Below are 21,033 nucleotides of genomic sequence, written 5' to 3'. Positions count from 1 at the left end.
CATAATAATGTATGCCATTATGATTATGTCTTTATGACTTTATTAAATGACGTGACGTGTTTAGGGCTTTGTTATGTCATTCAAGGAGTCGTAAAATACCGGTATTTTACGACTCCCTGATGTCATCGTATGTATTTGTGCAATGATTAATTGATTATGTGCAGGCGCTAGGCGCGGTGCGGCTGTCACTGCACTGTGGCCGGATTCCTGAAAAAAAATGACGTGACGTGTGTAGACCTACGCGTTGTAGTAAAATGACGTGACGTGTGTAGACCTACGCGTTGTACAGTACATTATTTTTCAAACCATACCGGGATACCGTAGCCTACACCATGTACCAGTGCAGCTGCAGGGAGTAGTAAAAGTCGCGTCCTTCTGTCGTTCTGACCAGGGAGTAGATCTACGTAGTGCATAGATCTACTACTCCCTGGTTCTGACCTTCATCTTCAAGCTTCACATCACCATGCTATGCCAGTTCATCGATCATCGATCTACGTCAGTAAATCTACTCATCAGTGCAGTGTGCAGATCACGCCTTTCACCAGTTCACTAGTACACTACAGTCTATCTACACCTCAACCTCAGCTCAGTGATCGAGTACTGCTCAGTGAGTGAGCGTCAGAATGGCGTCGAGGAATGAAGCGAAAGTGCAGGAAGGCCGTAAGCATTTGGCGGCTGGAGACAAATGGTGAGCAAAAAGTAGGGCTCCATAAGCAAGAGGCAGCATTCTCAAACTTTGCTATACTGTGTTTGCAGTCTCCAAACGGGGTTCTTCAAATGGAAACCCGACCACGAGGGAGCAGCTCAAGCTTTCAAAGATGCAGGTTTGTTATGCTGTCAATCCACTCTCCAAATTGATCTGGATTTGAAAAGCTTGTTTCAAATAAATGGTTGTCTTTCATAGCCAACTGCTTCAAGGTGGCTAGAGCACACGAGGACGCGAAGCTTGCGTTTGTGAAGGCAGCCAAGGCCTTGGAAAGTTGTGGCAGGTAGGACGACGTATTTCTTTCTTTATACCTATGCTACCTATAATTAGAAGAAATTCTCAATTATAAAATGGGAGATAAATAATGCTAAGTGCGCAGTCCTTGGTGGATACTATACTAACAGCCACAAAGGGACATAGAGGTTAGGTACTAGTACATGTTTTCAATTGTGAAATTTCTTTCAACCAAATAATACACATACAGTGGAGATCGGATATAACGACCTTGCATAATTATAGTGACAAATTGAGTTAAGCGACACAATTCTGTTGCCCAAGTCGTTTAGCAAGTCCTTTGCGTACATTTTGATCGGGTATAACGACCGCGAAAATAACGACAGATCGGATTTACAAGCAGTGACACATTTTTGGTGCCCAACGACCTGAAAATGCGTCGAGTATAACGACTTTCCCCATACATAGGCCACAATTCCGCTACATGTATCAGGTGGACTGGCATGCATGGAACATGTCTGTGTCACATGCGAGGATCTCCAGGTCAAGCGTGACACGGTGCACTGTACTGCAGAGCCGAAGTACGATGTACATATACATGCCGTAATGACACATACATGTACATGCACATCTGAAATCCACATGAGTTATGCACATTGCGCATCTGCAATCAATTCCTGGCATTTTGATATGCATACCAGTATTGCTTATTAAATTGGAAGATCGGGTTTTATAGTGACAGATCGAATATAGTGACATGTTGTTCTCTCCCGAAGGAGTATCGTTATATCCAATCTCCACTGTATCACGCCCGTAAGCTTCGATCATTTTTAGATTTTGGGAGTAACAATAGGTATTGCAGTGAGGCTTGTGATGACTGAAAACGATGCCCGTTGCACGTCGGGAACGTTCAATTCCACGCAATTCTGTCCATTCTAGAATCCCCTACGATGCATATGCCATTCGACTGCGTGGATTTTGTTGTTAGAATCCACGGAATCCAACTCCACCAACTCCGAAGTGAAGGCGGAATTTCCAATTCTCAATCCAGAATTTACTTATTATTATTTAAAACTCGGGTATTGAGCCAATAATAAAAGTAGAAAGGAAAAGGACATATGGAAACGAGTTAAGAGTAACTCTCCACCACTGTAACAAGATACTATATACAGTCAGAAAGTGCACCAACTAGGCACAAAACTGACAGACTTTCTGACTTTCTGACTGTATATAGTATCTAGTTACAGTGGTGGAGAGTTACTCTTAACTCGTTTCCATATGTCCTTTTCCTTTCTACTTTTATTATTATTATTATTATTATTTTGCTTGTTCGCGTTGGCAGCAACCTGCATAAAGCAGGTATATAGCCTTCGCTTAAAGCGGGATTCACAGAAGCTTTTTTGCGATGCGACAGACGCGAAACCGGGAAACCCCCAAATCGCAGCCATGTCGCACCCCACGCAACTGCCGCAACTGGGCCATCGCAGGCCATCGCAGAAGTTGAGGTTGGCTCAACTTTTGCGATGCGATGCGACAAGCGATTTGGCGTACGATTTTGACCTTTTCTACAGCAAAGTTGTACAAAGGTTCAAGAGTTGCCTATAAGTTTGTACAAGTTGTATCAAACCGCGCGAATATCATGGTGACGTACCCAAATCAGCAAGACTTTGTCGCATCGCTGACTTCTTCTGTGAATGGTATTTCGCGAGTTCGCATCGCACGCATCCATCGCAGATCGCGTGTCGCATCGCAAAAAAGCTTCTGTGAATCCCGCTTAACTCTTTGGAGACCCAAATAATCCTGATAATTGTATGCAACTGCAATTGCGATATATTCTTTACCTTATTTTGGGCATAACTTTGGTGTTCGTTTTTGGATTTCCATAATCTTGGGCTTCCTGGAAAGCTCTTCGCGAGCGGAGTAACTAGAGCTCAAATTCAACCCCACAACAGTCACATACCCAACGCCACAGCGCCTCGAACAGTCCACAGAGCTGGATATACGAGCAAATGTCCTCGACGCCAACCATTTCACTCTCATTCATGAATTCATCGCCGAACGCTCAATTTGTTTGCGCTGAGTTTAGTTTTATGCTGACCACGTGCAGGAAGCGTGCCTGGGTGAATCAGCATGTCATCCAAGGGGAAATCCCTCACTCAAGGCCAGCCACTGAGAAAAAGTTCGACTTTTGCCGTGACTGAAATGTCGAGCGCGATATCTCTGCAACGCGACATCGTAGCTCTTCGGCGATTGTTGCATTAGAAAGCTGAGCTCTTCGGCTTCTCCCCAGATATTTCGATCGTGGAAATCCGTCAAATTTTGAGTGAGTTACGAACGTTTTAGTCCATCGACGGCATACCGTCGATATTTGACTGTGCAGGCTCCAAACTTACATTCTTTAATTTCTCTTGGCACCACTCGCGCCTACTGCATACAGTCAACGTTGCGTATAACGACACTCGGCCGGGGATCAGAAAAGTGTCCTTATTCGCGAAGTCCCATTATATGTATACAGTCAACTTGGCTAATAACGACTGCGGATATAGCGACAATTCGCGAATAACGACAGAATTTCCATGCCCAGAGCAAAGTCCCATCCAACTGTAATACATAATTATAATGAGACTTCGGGTATAACGATACTTTGTGAATAATGACACTTTTCTGATGCCGGGCCGAGTGTCGTTATAAGCGAAGTTGACTGCACAGTTAGAATGGACTTTGCTCTGGGCATGAAAAGTCTGTCGTTATTCGCGAATTGTCGTTATATCCGCAGTCGTTATTCGGGAAGTTGACTGTATGTACGGGTGATTCGAACAAAAACAAAAAAATCGACGGGTTCGCGTACCGGGCAGGTCAAGAACAAGGAGTCGTCCAACTCCCTGATCAAGAACCACCTTTCCGCTTCCGTGGGACGCCACCACCCCATTATCAGGCGTCAGATGCGGCTCCTAAACGGTGGGGGAGGATAGATCAGATCCACCAACCATAGGCCAAAGGCCTAAATCCCATTTGCCACATCCATGTTTTACTCATGCCAGGCCACGAGTTCCCAATTAACTGGGGTCGCAGCACGGTTGGGAAAAATCCTTCCGCTTCCAAGCAGAACTTGAACCTGGTATCTCTCGTTTCTCAATCATGTTCGAACAAAGATCTGTATAATTATGTGATCTCTTTCCATGGTTTTATCGAGTGGATTTTGAGTACGGAAATCACGACAAATTCTAGTTGTCTGTTGCCGCAATCCGCTCATTCGGGCAATTCCAGAAGTAAATCTGCATCCAGAATGTGCACTGCAAGAGTTAATCTCTGACGGGGCGCAAAGAAACGTTACTATAGTCCATTCGCCAAATCAGGGCTCTTGATACACTAAATCTACATATAAGTGGGTATACCCAGGTTTCAGCAGTGCTCAACACCACAGGGGCGGAGCGTAACCACAAAGGTCAAAAAGAATGGTTTCACCAATTATAGAAACATACGTTGTAACGCTGCGTTTCATGCACGTAGCTAAATGCTAAGGCAATCATCAGACAACACATACATCATATATATGCACCATCTTGACAAACTCTTCATGATTGCCCAAGATGGAGCTGCTTGGAGAGGCTGTATTCACGCGGCGTAGCACGTGTGTGGGGGATCTCTAGCAGAGGAACAGCAACGGAACCATGTGTTGCACAATAGTACCATACGTATTGTGTCAATGCATATTGTACGCGATCTGTCAAATATCTGTGTCTTAACAATTTCATTTTGCACGTATTTCAAGTATCTTGATCTCTTTTCACTGCATTCACTTCATCTTAGGCTTAAACAAAAACACAAAAAACGGCCATCGTATTGATTGTCCTTGTTGTTCTGTTCTAACCCACATTGTACATGTATATAAGTCATCGACTTAACGATCTTGACTAGCAATAAAGAGAGACTGTGAAAAACATATGGGCCCAGATTTGGCAAATGCACTATAGTGTGCTGTTCCTTCTCTCTCCTGTACTAGAGGAATAAAAGATGGATGTGCAGTATTATATCGAACGTGTCGATTGTGTCGACAATGTGAAGATCGACTTTAGCCGGGCCAGGGTTGTATTTCGCACCCAGTTTGGGCAATGTTGTCTATTGTGGGGTAGCAAAGTCGTAGTTGACAAGTACACCATTAGAGTTGGGATTAGAAGAGTTATATTCAACAGTTTCTAGAACAAGATTTAAGTAGAGAAGTTTGACTGGGCAAGACAAGACTTTACGGAGACGATCAAGATGCTTGTCAAAGGTTCTAAAAATAATGACATCTTGATAGATAAGGCAGGCATCAAAGGTCAAGCCGCGCAGGGTTGCATTCATTAGTCGCTGAAAAGTGGTCGGAGCATTTGTGAGTCCAAAGGGCATTCGCGTGAATTGGAACAAGCCACCGGGCATACTGAAAGCAGTCTTCTCTTTTGAATCTTCAGCCATCGGCACCTGCCAATAACCTGACTGGAGATCCAAAGTACTGACAAAGTGGGCGCCCCGAAGATGATCTAGGGTGTCATCTGTCCTTGGGCAAGGATGGGCATCTTTCAGTGTCACTGCATTCAACTTCCAATAGTCCACGCAGAACCGGGTAGAGCCATCAGATTTCGCTACTAAAACCACAGGGCTGGACCAAGGGGAGGTACTGGGTTCTAGCACATCATTGTCCAACATGTCTTGTACGTGTTTCCGTACTTCATTTGCCTTAGTAGGGGCCGAACGTCTCGGAGCTTGATTGATGGGACGGGAGTCACCAACATCAATTGTCTGGGATGTTGCAGTACTGCAACCCTTCTCTGAGTCGTTTTGGGCAATGACGTGTACGTTATTGCAAAAATGATGTTCAGATGGACGCGGGCCCTGGAAAGGTTCGTCCACAACACCATCAGCAGAAGCAATCGGCTTAGAAGGGCAGAAACAGAAATGTGCCCAGAATTTTCCCCATGCCACTGAAAATGTGCAAATATTTGGAACACCTAGAGAATTTTTAGGAAATTAGAGGCCACATGCCACGTACTGCTCTTTTCTCTCCAAAACTCAACACTTGCAAACGAGATATGAAAGAAAAAATCATCAGTCACACCACCGGGACTCGAACCAGGGGGACCTTGCTATTCGCGAGCAATGCTCTAACCAACTGAGCTACAGTATGACTCTTATCACATGGCATGTGGCCTCTAATTTCCTAAAACTTTGAAATTCACCTAGAGAATGCAGGAGAAAATGGACTTTTGGGCGGTGTCTACGTCTTTTAGCAAGCAAATTAATTTCCTTACCACACATCGACATGGACGTATCTGAAGTTACACAAAACGAGGGTAGAATTGTCAAGGTTTAATGTACATAATCGTCGTGTGCTGCCTTTGTGTTGGTGTAAACTCATGGAATGCAATACGTGTTCGCTATGATCTAGCAATATTCATTTTTGTATTCCTGTGCCTCTTTTTTCCCTTCTTGTATTTCTGCTGCCTGTTGTATTCTGTGTGCTGATCGATTGTCTCCTATTGCATTGACGCTGTGCTGTCGTCACTGCTGATAACTACAGTGACTTCCATGCCGCCAAGTAAGTACCGTATTGTCCCCGCTAGGTGAGCCAGCTGGACGTTGTGGTGTTGTTTGCGCTCTTCCTTTATTGTACTACTCTTCAGACTTTGTACTGGTAGCACTGTAGCAGTGGCCTGACATGAATGCAGTGAATGGGAATTTCTGTCTTTGACCACTTTGTGGCTGTTCTAATCTACTCTCATCCTACTGCTTTAGGAGCTGCATCTGTGCTTTGATCTTTGGCGGTAGTGGCGTTCCTATGGATACAATTTGTTTCCGTTTGACCGAGTCTCACGCGAACCGTAATTTTGTTATGGCTTCGGATTTCAGTAATGATATTTTTAGAGTCAACATCAACAACAGGATGAAATGACTGCAGACAGGGTTTGCCCTGACCCTTGACTATTCAATTTTTTTTAAGCGCTGGATCTCATACTAGTGTTAGAAGAAGCTGTGGCTGATAGCAATTGTCAGTAGCCCGTGTGTATGCCACATTCATGACATTGTTTGCTTGCCGCTGTGTTCTTTTTCTGCAGGTATTTTGAGCAGGCGGCCATGATGGCTAAGGTCAGTTGGTTCCGCGTATATTCTTTTCTAAGTCACTTACAGTCCATCGCATTGATTTCCTAATTATTAAATGCTGCTCGGAAAGTACATGTGTACAAGTAATTATTGCCTCTGGTCAAAACATTTGTTCTGTATCTTACAGCAGCCTGTCTTGCATTTTTGTTGCTGGTTTGTATAGGAGTTGAAGCAAGGTGAAGAGGCCGCAAATCTCTTTGAGCAAGCAGGGTAAGCATGTAAGATTTGTGATGTCTCTGATGCGGCTGGGTGGCTGACTTCAACAATTATGATGTGCAATAAATGGAAGGCTCGGACATTCGTTCCTTTGAAACAGAAGGATTCTTTTCTCATAATGACCACTACTGAGCTGATCCCAGCGTAGAGCTCACAATTCCCATCCACTTGACAAACGCATGACCACCATCAGCCCCTGAAACACTGTGTACTGGGCAAAGAATGGTGCTTTCTTTCAGGCTTGCCGACTGAAATGGTTCGGCATGCTCCTCATGTTTGCAGGTTGACAATTGTGAATTGGTCAAGTGCCAGCTAGGTTGGCAGCTAAGCACGAGCTGCACGATGGAAGCAGCCAGCATACGTACATACTGTACTTCAACGTATGCATGTACGTGCGCTTTGTTCATCTTTCAATCTGCTGCAGGCTGTTGTTCCGGGCGAATGGGTCAGTGGACACTGCCGGCATCATGCTGGATCGCGCTGGCAAGTAAGTGCTGTGGGATCTGTTCACTGCAGCGATATGCTTCATAATGCGGTGTACATGCCTGTCACAGCATTCCACATGCCGTACGTATGCGTCTCTGTGATGAGTGGTCATTATGAGTCCACTTTATCTTGACCACGCGCGTTTTCTCTGCTTGTCCTTGAACAGTACGACGTAGCAGTTAGATGATCACGTGGAAATTATGGTGTCCATGTACGTCGTTCCGTGGCATTGGCCTAATCAGTAGTCGCCAACACTGTAGCTCTACCATTCGTTGCTGCTGTGAGCTAAATATGTGTGCACTGCATTCTGTCCCTTCAACTTGCTTGTGTGTGTGTGTGTATGTGTGTTTTGTCTTGTGTCATGTGCTGTGTGCTGTCTGCAACATGGGTACTGGTACGTCGCCCAGGATTCTTGAACCCCTCAATGGCGGGAAGGCTTTAGAGATGTATTTGTCAGCAGCGGACTTGAGTGAGGTGAGACTTGCCTATTGCCTATTGGTGCTTGTTTTCAACTGTTGTGCCTGTGAATAACAATAGACCCATTGCGCAATGACGTAATTTGTACCATAAACACCCTTCACAGCCACCGGAGGGGAGGGGGGGGGGGGTTGAACAGTGCACTCCTGATCCCAGCATACTCACAAGCATTGCTCATGCATTCCATATTTGGCTGTGAAGGGTGTTTTTACGTCATTGCGCAATGGGTCCATTATTAACAGCAGATTATTAATTTTGGTCTGGGTGGTTTTTGGACACGAGTGTGGTTTTATTTCCGACTGAGCCCAGGGCTATGCGTTCACTCATCTTAGTCTAACATGCACACACACACACACACACCGGTACCCTTTTACTTTGTCTAAACTGTGTGGATGTGGTGGTGTGTGTGTGTGCATGTGTTCACATGCAGGATGCAGAGAAGCTCCGTCAGGCAACTGAGAGCTTGGCAAAGGCTGTGCAGCTGATGGTCAAGTATAGAAAGTGAGTGTTCTACTCTGCCTGTGCTCCTGTTGAGAGTCTCCACTGGTAGTGTGGGCAGGCTGGCGTGATGTCAATGAGCTACTAGGGAGTCCCAGAGAGAGAAAGGAAGTTTCCATGCAGCAAGCAACCGATGAAATAGATGTCGTAAAAGTCATAGGTTTAGAAGCCGTTATGATGTTCACCAGTGAATCTCCATTGATTATTGTTTATGACAGAAAGAAACAAACTCGTATACTACGAGGTGCGAGCATGCACGCCCAATTGAACATTACATATAGAATACCTTTTAAAATACCTTCATAAACCCTTTGCGGGAATACTTTGTTTTAGTTTGTCGGCCGTGTGCCTCTTCTCTGTGTGTTCAGGTTTGATGACTGTGTCAAGGCCATGGAGCATCAGCTTGTTTTGAATGAAAAACTATCCAATCATCAGATCATGCATAAGGTAAGATGAATATGGCAGTGAGGAAAGTGCTTCCAACAGGCTTGTGACTTACTAGTACTGTATACGCTTTGTTTCACGTGGTTCGAAACTTACATAGTAAGCTTTATAGCACAACTCTCAAAGGTATGTTCTGCTCCTTTTTCTCCATGCGTCTACTTTTAGGTTGGGTTTAAAAAATGTATCCAGCGTACCAAGTAACTTAGTTCGTCGACTCGTGTGTGTGGGGGGGGGGGAGGGAGGGTGTCTGATGGTGCATTGTGCTTACGTAATATAAGTAACTCTGAAGGGTCTTTGCACTCTTTGGAAAGTTTCAACTTCATTCTGGTCTGTGTGTGTTTGTATGCGTGTGTGCATGTGTGCGCAGATTGCCCTTAGTATAGTCCTGGTGCACCTCTGCCGGGATGACTATGTTGCTGGTGAACGCTTCTTCCGAGATGCATGTGGGTGAGTAGTGGCTCGTATGTGCGCCTGTTCGCTGACTGCAGTAGACACATTTCCCATCTTTGTTGTCTGCTCTGTGCCATACGGTTGCCTTGGTCTGAAATCTGTGCTGTAAGAACTGTATGCTCTATTAGTCTATGGTCATGTTTACGTGTCAGTTCTGAGCTCTTACACGTATCGCTACTATCCGTGAGATGGTATGGGTAATGGTGTTGTAAAGCCACTTTTTTAATATATATATTCTGTAGCTAAGTGTTACTTCATGTTTATGCTACTGTTTGCCGTTTGCTAGCAGAATGCTTCAATTTTGTAGGTACAGTATGTGACTGGTTTCTTGTCTTTTCCCTGTAGAATTGATGGGTTTGGCGATTCTGATGCGGGTGCTCTCGCAGAAGACCTGCTGCAAGCCTACGATGATGGAGACACCGAGGCGATAGAGAGAATAACATCTGACCAGTACTTCTCCTTCATTAGCACAGAGGTAACTGAATTGTCATTGCTGATTTTTTTGTCACATTGCACACCTGTTACACCCTTCCGCTTCCAAGCAGGGCTTGCATGCAGGCATATTGGGATGGTCTAAGGCCATGACTCCAAGCAGGGCTTGCATGCAGGCATATTGGGATGGTCTAAGGCCATGACTCCAAGCAGGGATTGCAGGCAGGCATAGTGGGATGGTCTAAGGCCATGACTGAACATCTTATTTGAGTCTTCTAAAACCTAAACACATCGATACTTCAAACCTCTCAAAAGCACAATTCTGACATTGGTGTGGCGAATCCGTTGTGCTTCACAGATCGCAAGACTCGCTCGAGCGCTCCGAGGACCACAGGACCTGGCCCCGCCTGACCCGTCACTTGCTCCTCCCCAGGGGGCACAGCTTAAGACCTACTCGAGGGCGAGCAAGCCCGGGTCTGACGAGGCAGTGCGTGCGGCCGTGTCCTCCAAGGCTACGCCGGCCCGTGCAGCCGAGGATCGCGCAGCTCTGTTTGGCGAGGCGCCACCGCCTGCTGTGCCAGCATCGTCAAGCAGCAACACCCGCAGCACCGCGGCCTCGTCTACGAGCAGAGAGAGTAGTAGGCCGGCCGATCATCCGCCTCCGAAGGCTAGCCCAGCGGCAGCGAGGATGCCACCTGCCGACGAACGCGCAGCCTTGTTCAGCGATCCAGCCGACAGCGGTAAGGGTGGAAGCGATCCATCTCGAGATCGCTCTGATCTATTTGGAAGCAACAGTGGTGCCCAGCAGAGGGAGGACACTGCGACCACAAGTGACGAACCTGTTTCTTCCAGCGCAGTTGACGTTCCTCCTGTGGATGAGACTACCAAAGAAGAAGAAGCTGGTGAGGAGAAACTATTCGATGATGATGAGTTTGCCGAAGGAGACTTGTGCTAAGCACTTGCAGTTTAAAAACGTTACCATGTAACCTGGCTGGCTGTGTGCACGCGTTGCTTGCAAGCACGTGCCACTGCCGGCGCAACAGAGCAATCAATCTATTTGATATCAGTATATTATTAATAACTATTGTCTGGCTGGTTTGCTGTTGTCGGGCAGTAACTTCATGAAACACATGCTGCCTGCTTATTTCTCAGCTGTTTTCTTTGCTTGTTGTCGTACTAGGTTAAATAGCTTGTTTTCTAACTAGGGACTTCCCCCATGATTCACTTATTAATGCACAAAGTTGTTCAGCTTCCGTACTTGATTCGTGCCGGTGTACAGTATTGACTGCATCCTTCCAGCTATTCTCTGCCAGAACCTGTACTCTTTAATTTGTACACTCACACTTCTTCATGTTCTTGCTCGTCCCGGTGTTCCGTAGTCTTAGCGGCTGGCCCCGCCGTATTTACAAGTTTATCTTCTTTTTCTTTTCTTTTTTTATTCCCACCCCTCTCCCCGTAGTGCGGTCAGGGTGGTTTTCGTGTTTTTGTTTCTTCGCCCTTAGGCTAGAGAGAGGCCAGCAGATAGACCATTAGCGTTAACTTATACGGAGATGTGACAACATGCATGTACCCGACTATGCTGTCGTGTGACCAGTGCCTTACAGGTATGCCACTGTCCGTGATTATTCACGTTAAAACCGGTCTCTCGCTTGGGTCTTCTGTCTACCTACCAGCATGCAGTCGTGTACAATGTACTAGTCTTTTCCCGGATCTACGTAGTGCTAGCCCCATTAGTGTGTGAGACCCCCTCACATCTCTTGGCGGCCAACATCACTGTCTTTTTCTTTAAAATTTCTTTTTGTACTGTCATTTTCTGCAACTACCAAACTCGAATCAAGGACCCGATTGGCCTTTTTTCAAGCTAGGTAACTAAAAACGACAGCGTGTTGCAATGCAGTACAGTATCATGCAGCAGTCATGCACACAGCCATGCTTGCAGGAATACATGATGCACGTACGGGATACCCTTCACGGACTCACATGTAAAATTGTATAACTGCAGCCCACTCTAGTCTTTCAATTGTGGTAAAAGGAGCCGAGCTAGCGAAACTGTGATGGCAAAGCAAAGATTCGGTGAAGCATGATACGTCTTTTCTAATTTCTATGCAATTCATGCAGTACATGTACAATGGCTGAACAGAGACACAATACATCTAAGAACTACTGAGTACATTGGACGAGTAGCTATATTAACATGTGGCTGAGAGAGTCAAGTCTACACCATTCACTACAATACAACCGGCGTATGTGCAAAGGTGTGAGATTTCCAAAAATAGCTAAAGAGTAAAGGGAATGTTTTAAAAAGTCTATTTAAAGGGTACAGCTAAGGGAAAGTAAAATCAGAATGGAGAGAGTGGCAGACGTACAAACAAAACAGACGCATAGTTTTAAACCGTTGCTGACAAGCACTGCTTTTTGTCAAGGGAAGAAGTATAATTATGTCTAACCAAGAAGAGCGAGGAACAAGTGATCATTCAGTTCTGTTGCAGCAGGGGTAGCACCGACGTGTGCATCAACGTGTACTGTTCATGTATCAGTCAACCATGTATCAATCACAGCAGAGCTTATCAGAAGAGCACGGTCATGGCTAGGCAGCAAAGCATGGCCAGAGCAGTGGTTGTTGTCGTGACAGCAGGCAGAGCAGCAGCGCTACTGCCGCTAGGCCGTGTACTGAACTGTGGACAGTTGGTAGTGCTGGTGCTGGAGCAGCTATCACACGTCGGGCACTGGCAGCACAGCGGGATCACCTCTGCACTCACATTGTACAGCCTGGCATTGCTTACCGACGGGTTGTAGTAGTTGATAGTACGCACGGCGCTGGCCTGAAGCCGACCAACAATCAAGTTCTGGACGATATCGAAGGAGACGCACGTATCACGAGAGCTGATCTCATCCAAGTAGAAGACAACTCGGCGGTCGGGAGTTTCCACGCGCCCAGCCATGGGTTCTCTGGAAAGAGCTTGGTTGACCGTATCCATGTCAGCACTGAAACCGGACGGCAAGGAAATCTCTAGCAGTGACATACCCGTGTCTGCGTAGGTGGTGGCAGCAGCACGTGTGCAGTACTTGCAAGTAGCGCCGAGTCTCTCGCCTTGCTTCCACAGCGAGCAGTCCGTATCCATAGTGTAGGCATTGACGTCATCGGTATACTGGTTGTAGAACACCTCAATAGAGAGAATGACCGTGCCGGACCCGGTAGCACTGAGGGCAAGAGTGGACGGCACTGGGAAGTCTTCCGTCTGCTGCAGTACCAATGAATTCACACTGTTCACACTGAACGACTGTGAGAATGCCGATGCACCACCCTCCGAGGCTATATTGATGTTCATGGTTGGTGGTGTGGCAGAGACCAGCATGGCGAAATCAGCCAGTGCTTGCAAACCAACAACAGTATCCTGTGTAGAATCGAATCCGCCGTATGAGTTGCGCTGGGACGAAAGCCAGCGTGCAACCGCAGAGGCATCGGCGATGCGCTTGTGCAGCACCAGCGCCAGTAGACCGTAGGCCGTCAGTTCCACATCCGCTGCTGGAGCGCGGTAGTAGGGAGAGCGCCAGCGAGAACTGACCATCTGCTTGCGGCTGTCGCGCCAACTGAGTGTGCCTCCAGTGCGGTCAGCACGTGCAAGTAGTAAAGTGATAGCTTCCGATGCCAGGCTGCTGTCGGACAATTTCAGAGCATACGTACTCAGCGCCAGTGTATAGTTATCTGTGACGAGGCTCAACTGGCCTTCAATGTAGGACTGCACCTTAGCAACTGCGCTGGTGAGAGCAATCGACGGCCGGTTCTGAACAGTGCGAGCTTCGACCAAGGCGGTGAGAACGTAGGCGGCGCGTGCAACGTCCCCCTGCAGACCACCTTTCAGATGCGAGCTGTGCACCATACCCACCTGGCGGAAAGAACCAGAGCTGGTTTGCTGCGCCAGGATGAATTGCAGGGACTTGGATATGACATTGGGGTCCACGTAGATATACGGCGACGCTTGTGAGAAAGACTTGACGACGAATGCAGTAAGCCATAGACTGCCGACGCTGTCTCGCTGCCCGAAAGCACTGAATGAGTAGTCATTGCGCCAATAGCGCAGCTCACGCTGATAGCCGGACATCATGAAGCGCTTGGCCTTGGAAAGTATGCTGCCCGTGGTCATTCTGCTGGCGGTGAGGTAGCGTGTGATGAAGACGTCGGGCGCAAACGCTACCATGTTCTGCTCGCCGCAGCCATACGGCATGGTTAAGAGCTTGTCCAGATTGGAAAGTGCTGGCCCCATGATGTCGCCAACGACTGAAACGACCGCCCGCGCTGAGCCAGGAACTAAGCCCTCGGTAGGAAGTGATAGGAGCAGTTTCTCTGTCATTGAGCCAGTGTTGGTCAGGTCAATGAATACACCATGCGAGTAGGACTTTGTAACACCTTCCGGCTCAACGAGCAGCTGACGAATGACACGGTCGGCAGCTAAACCAGCACGGGCCGTGACGGTGATTGGAAGACGACCAGATATGGTCGGTTTGACAATAAACAAGGCTGACTGTGCTTTCCCAGCCAGGACTGTAATAGTCTTGCTTGCTGCTTGTCCAGCGTTGGCACCGGTTACCTTCAGGCTGGGCGTGGAGTCTAATGTGACCAGTGTTTCTTGGCTGGTGTCCAGGTAGTTGAACACATTGACCTGGAGGACAAGCTCCTCGCCTTGAATCACAGAGTACGGTAGGTTGAGCGAGATGAAGAACTCCTGGAAAGCGCGCAGTTTGACGGTTGACGGTGCTACACCCATGCCCTTGCTCGGCGACACAGCAAAGGCACTCGCTACCCACGATGTGATAGAGTCGGGAACGACTGTCTCAAACTCTGCTGTGCCGCTGGCCGATGCATTCGCAGTGGCCCACAGCCAGGTCTCGGGGAAGAAGTCACGGGTGTGGTCTGGTACGGCAAGTGATTCGCCCACTGTGGGCGTTGAAGACCCCCCACCAGATTTATCAAAGGAAGCCACCTCGGGGTTAATACCACCACTATCAGGGGAATCAGCGAGGAAAAATGGCACATAAGGATTGTCTGGCACATTGAGATCGGAGATAATGCATATACCAGCGCTGCGCAGGATAGAGCCGGCCGTAGTGCCATAGTAGTACCATGGGCCTGGTAATACATCGCGTCGACGACGGCGATTGACGATGGCGGGTTCGATGAGCGCCCAAACAGGCCCGTCGTACGAGATAGGTCGACCACTCCTGTCGTACCGAGCAAGCTCCTCACTGACACCACTCGCTGTTATGGTGTTTGCTTGCCGGACAAGAAGTGCACTCTGATCAACAATGGACACTGCAACAGTTGAACCAGCCTCTGCAGACACAGTCAGTGTGACGTTGTCATTGGGGCGAGCTTCTGCCCGGCCAAAGGACACTTGAACATTGTTCTCAAACACGCCACTCACACTCACCGACAACGAGTCAACCACCAGCTCGCCACTAGCCACGTAGTAGGCAAGCACCTTGGCATAAGGACCCATTGCTGGCGTGACGACGAAACTGAACGACGCAGTCAATGAGCCGGCGGTCGGCAGTACCACGCCGTGGTGCACCAGAGTAGCTCGTGAGTGCACGGTGTACACTACCTGACTGAAGACAGTCGATGTCGAGTTAACAATGGCCGTGGCAGTGAAGCTTGCCGTCTCTCCTGCAGCATAGTTGGCTTTGGTCGCAGAAAGCTGTAGAAAGGAGCCAGTGTGTGAAAGAGCCACGGAGGGACTTAGATACACGGAGCGGTAGTAGTTGTTCATGTCGCCCATGGTCGGGTAAGCTCGGATACTCATGTACGATGAGCTCCTGGGAGCAGTGATAATGTGGTTGATGACACCGTTCCTTGTTGTCAGTGTGGCTTTTTGCTCCGCGCCGTTGCTATTGACGGTAATAGAAATGCTGGCACCGCTGATAGGCTTCTTGTCCGGCGTGCTGTACAGTAGGCGTATCAGGTACTTGTTGCCAGGTTTGAAGGTATTCGCTGTCACTGCACTGTCGAACGCCAGCTGCTTGGCGTAGTAGAAGAGTCCTGCGCTGCTGCTGGAGTGGCGTGTCTCGCCGCTGACAAGATCTGTGACACTGGCATTGACCACTAGCTGCTGGTGACCTTGGAAGTAGCCTTGAAAGCTATTAGACGAGCAGAAGAGACTGTTGAACTGCGCCCTGGTCAGCGTGACTGAAGCGTTCTTGCCAGCGGTGAGTGTCACTTGACGGCTGATTCTCGGATTGCTCCTTCCACTGCAACGCTGGTAGACATTGTTGAGGAACAGCTCCACCTTGGCAGTTCCCTCGACAGCTTTACCGTACGTGTACTGAGCGCTGATGAAGGTAACAATGTCCGAGCTCTCATCATTGGCAACGTAGGGCACTGTCGATACAGAGACGGTGAACTTCGGCAGGACGTATTCACGCACTTCAAACTGGGTGCTTGTCTGAGCTGTGGATGCGTTCACCTCTATGGTGTAGTTACCCAGTGGTGGATATTCAGAGATGGGGAAGTCTTCACTCCATATCCCATTCACAGGCTGTACATTCAGCCATTGGGCCAGGCGATTCTTACTGTTATCAGCAATGTGCACATTGAACGATCCGCTGTATGGTTTTAGATTAGGCTGCACAGTGACTACACGCATACGCACGGTCTGGCCAGGACGATACGCACCCTTATCGGTCTGTACGAAGATAGAGAAGCTACTGGCGACCATGACGGTGGTCTTGTTGGTGAACATCAGGCCACCGGTACCCGTCACAAGGAGCACAACTGACGAGCCAACCTTAACACTACTAGGCGTAGGCAGTGACACCTGGGCATGAGAGCGTGCAGCAATGACCACGTTCGCGGCTGCCAGCGAATTGCCGCCGACCGCTTGCAGCTCGGCACGCACGCTGACAGCACTGCTCCCGGCGAACAGGGCGACGTTCATCACCGTTGCCTGGCCCGGGTGCACGGTGCAGGGGAACGTGACGGCGTACGTGTGCTGACCACTGCACAGAGTGGCAGTGTGACTAGCTACTAGTACCACTGCCATCACCACTACGGTCAACAGCGACTGCAGCCCACCAGTTCTGGTAGAAACACGCACCATCTTTCACGCCACTACTTGAAAGCTATCAACTGACAGTGCTGGCTGTTGTCGATGACGGCAGTTAAACTGAACACAATCAACAAAGATATACAAAAGGAACAGCATAGATGAAATCATCAATAACACACAGACACATTAGTTTGTAATCAAAACAGTCAACGCTGCCTATCAATGCAGTGTTTCCAGTGTGCAGTTGTACATTTTACTGTACAGTGTGCGCGTGAAGACAGTGACAACAGCAGCAGCAGCAGCGGCGGCAGTAGCAGCAGCAACAACAGCAGCAGCGGTGGCAGTAGCAGCAGCAACAACAGCAGCAGCGGTGGCAGTAGCAGCAGCAACAACAGCAACAGCAGCAGCAGTAGCAGCAGCAACAACAGCAACAACAGCAGCGGTGGCAGTAGCAGCAGCAACAACAGCAGCGGTGGCAGTAGCAGCAGCAACAACAGCAGCAGCGGTGGCAGTAGCAGCAGCAACAACAGCAACAGCAGTGGCGGCAGCAGCACATGGGGCTGGGGGGGGGGGGGGCACAGAGTACATGGACGGCATGGCCATTCTCCTCGCACAATCTCTGACTGAGACCAATCAGCAAGGCAGTGCCGGTGGACTGGACACAGATGAAAACATAACTTTCACTACAGCTGTATCGCACAGTTTGCCTGCAGTTGGTATATTCCACACCACACCTTTCATATAATCCAGAGTAGCTGTCAAACACTGCATGGTCTGAGCCATTCTGCTACTATGGTAAAAGTCTGTAAATAAGTAAGTACATACTTTCGCATTTAGTCATCACACCCGCACTAACTTTCGGGCAATGTGATTCATTGCAGACGTCAGTCTACAGAGAAACATCATAATTTTGGTTAGGGCTGCAACAGGTAGGGATTTGGCCGGGTAACGGGTTCGGGTATTTTTATCCGGGTAGCACGGGTACCCTATCGGGTATTTTTCGACACAGTTTGTAGCGTGAGTGTGCACTTGCGCTACATAGAAAGTGTACAGTAAGCACGTAGCCGTGCTGGTCACATGCACTGTTGCAAAAACACCGTACTCCAACTACCCGATCGGGTTCTCAGGAGCAAATTGCTACCCTACTACCCGATCAAATTACGGGTAGCACGGGTACCCTACTACTCGTTGACACCCCTAATTTTGGTACATATACAGACAGTAAACCTGCCCTGAATAGCCTAATCCAGGCACATCCGTCTACAGGGCACCTTTCTGACCCATCTAGACTCACAAAATTGGCAAAATGGCCCCAAAAGCTATTGATTGGCATAAAAATGTGTACTTGCATGAAGTAATGTATGTATGTTCCTATAATAATTGTAGTTACGGGCAATTCCTAGTAACGGGCAGTGCTCGGTCCCAACCTGCCCGTCTTTAGGGAGTTTTAATGTAATTACATGACATGTATGATATGTATGATGATGACATCAGGGTTTTTTAAACGAATCCCCACAGTAGATCGCATGCACTATTGACACAACAGTTGAACTACGGTGGACCAAACCTGCAAACGACTTACGTAAATTTGAAATAGGATCAAAGCGAGGCGATGAGTTTCCTCCAGTCGATAGTGTTCACGAACTTTCGCACACCGATCCAAAACGGTTATGAAATCGATCTCAGAAAATACTTCCTACTAGTAGTACTTATTGCAAATAGGCCATGGTCATACGGACTAAGATTCACCAGCGCGAGGTGCTCCCAGCACTAAACTGCCCGATTGCAAAACAATTTCATTCAGAGAGTTGAGGTAAAGCTGGGGATCTCTCCAAATCTGTATTATTTTACATGACTTGTATCAATCCATTTTTAGTTTTTGCACACAAGATGGACATGTCGTTGTGGCAAGCGGATCGTTCCAGGGACTGGGTAGCACGAAACTGCACCATCGCGTGCTGACGCTTTTTCAAATCAGTGGATAAGTACCGTACATTATTGTGTCTCCAACAGGGACTTTCCCTTGTCGCTTGGCGAAAAGGAGCGATGTCACCACAACAACAAAGACAGACTCAGTACAAGTATGTACTATCGCCTAGCGCCTGCATGTAGCAGCTAGCATGCACAGATTTTTTAGGCGATCTCGCACTCTTTTTATCTTGCAAACACCTATTTTTGTTGTACTTTATTGAAGTTATGTATATAACACGTCCTTGTTTACATGACAGTGTAGGACTCGTAGTTGCTGGTGCAGTGGCCCTCAGGCCTCACTCTCACTCACTGACTCAGTTCATGTCCGAGGGTGAAATGGATCGCCGAGCTCAGTGGCCACCGCCACCGCTGAGCGGCATTTGAAGGTGATGATGGCACAGGGTCGGAGACAGCGGCTGAGCCCGTCAGCCGTGAATAACTCAGCCTTTTCAATCGGAATAGAATCAACGCCCTTGGCCCGGCGGCGGGCTGGTCCAGCTCGACAAGATGAAGAGTCATGACTGTATTATCTTAGTCTACAATGCAGATCTACAATGTACATGAAGGTCAGTGGCAGTGGATTTCTGGGATGATACCCGTTCTTGTAGCGACCGTCTCAACCGTGGACCAGCACAAGTCATGTATTTACAGAAATCATGCGACCTTTCTAAAGCACAGCTAAAATAAGGCAGGTCGCCGTGATCAGCTTCTAGAGCGGGCCAGTGGGTTCAACGGATGGGAATACCAGCACCGTCCTTGCATTGGAGTAGCACAACCGCTGGCTAAGGCCAATTACAACCCGCTAGGAAAAATAGAACCTTTTTTCAGCGAGTCAGGATGATAAAAATTAATGGTATCTAAAGGGGAAGTTAAGGCTAAAATCAAAATTTCACCAGTTATAGTCTTCGGGGTGCTGAGTCGAATGGTCTTGGTCCGAGAAAGCTGAGGCGCTCCCTTCATACTTTAATCTCAGTCGAACTCGCCCACTTCCACCGAAACTGGGTGACTGCGCCCTACTAGATGGGGATTTGTATGCAAAATGTCACTAAAAGCGCCATTTCGTTCTTATAAAAGCACGGATGACCGCGATTGGCCCGTATGTTGTAGTCTTTTGGACGCTGAGTCGACTGGTTTTGGTCCGAAAAGGCTGCGATGCAGCGTTCCGCCTTTATTCCCAATCGAACATTGTTGAACAAGCAGTCATGTGCTCCTGGGTGCCCAAATCACCTGGTCACCACGCCAGCAGGCGACAACTTTCACACCAAGGTTCCACTTGAGTTCAACTCGAGTGACAGGATGCACCCAAAAAAGGTCAAACAGGCTAGTAAGTTGTCGCTTTTAGTGACATTTTTGCATACAAATCCCCATCTACAAGTAGGGCGCAGTCACCCAGTTTCGGTGGAAGTGCGCGAGTTCGATTGGGATTCAAGTAGGAAGGGAGCGTCTCAGCTTCCTCGGACCACGACCATTCGACTCAGCACCCCGAAGACTACAACTGGTGAAATTTTGATTTTAGCCTTAACTTCCCCTTTAAAGGGGAAGTTAAGGCAAAAATTAAAATTTCACCAGTTGTAGTCTTCGGGGTGCTGAGTCGAATGGTCTTGGTCCGAGGAAGCTGAGACGCTCCCTTCCTACTTGAATCCCAATCGAACTCGCGGACTTCCACCGAAACTGGGTGACTGCGCCCTACGAGATGGGGATTTGTATGCAAAATGTCACTAAAAGCGCCATTTCGTTCTTATAAAAGCACGGATGACCGCGATTGGCCCATATGTTGTACTCTTTTGGACGCTGAGTCGACTGGTTTTGGTCCGAAAAGGCTGCGATGCAGCGTTCCTCCTTTATTCCCAATCGAACATGGTTGAGCAAGCGGTCACGTGCTCCTGGGTGCCCAAATCACCTGGTCACCACGCCAGCAGGTGACAACTTTCACACCAA

The 21,033-nt window shown here is 48.1% G+C and overlaps 2 protein-coding genes across 2 annotated transcripts; one reads left to right on the top strand and one right to left on the bottom strand.

Moving 5' to 3' along the window:
- Window positions 1–534: 534 nt before the first annotated feature.
- Window positions 535–11,723, top strand: LOC135828391 (gamma-soluble NSF attachment protein-like). Its single transcript, XM_065340841.1, has 13 exons — window positions 535–688; window positions 757–824; window positions 905–989; window positions 6,498–6,515; window positions 7,033–7,063; window positions 7,242–7,288; window positions 7,719–7,781; window positions 8,188–8,254; window positions 8,688–8,758; window positions 9,124–9,202; window positions 9,567–9,646; window positions 9,995–10,124; window positions 10,440–11,723. Exons 1-13 carry the CDS (start codon window positions 624–626, stop codon window positions 11,034–11,036), a joined length of 1,401 nt encoding a protein of 466 aa, XP_065196913.1. The 5' UTR covers window positions 535–623; the 3' UTR covers window positions 11,037–11,723.
- A 336-nt stretch (window positions 11,724–12,059) lies between these two features.
- On the bottom strand, window positions 12,060–19,038 carry LOC135828379 (CD109 antigen-like). The gene is made up of 2 exons (XM_065340832.1): window positions 18,707–19,038; window positions 12,060–17,241 (listed from the first exon to the last, which is right to left on the bottom strand). Exon 2 carries the CDS (start codon window positions 17,173–17,175, stop codon window positions 12,649–12,651), a length of 4,527 nt encoding a protein of 1,508 aa, XP_065196904.1. The 5' UTR covers window positions 17,176–17,241; window positions 18,707–19,038; the 3' UTR covers window positions 12,060–12,648.
- Between the last annotated feature and the right edge of the window lie 1,995 nt (window positions 19,039–21,033).

The sequence above is a fragment of the Sycon ciliatum genome, chromosome 1 (genome assembly GCF_964019385.1).
Source record: "Sycon ciliatum chromosome 1, ocSycCili1.1, whole genome shotgun sequence".
Taxonomy (NCBI): Eukaryota; Metazoa; Porifera; class Calcarea; order Leucosolenida; family Sycettidae; genus Sycon; species Sycon ciliatum.
Note: the sequence above shows the minus strand (reverse complement) of the source record. Positions and strands in the feature narration are given on the sequence as shown.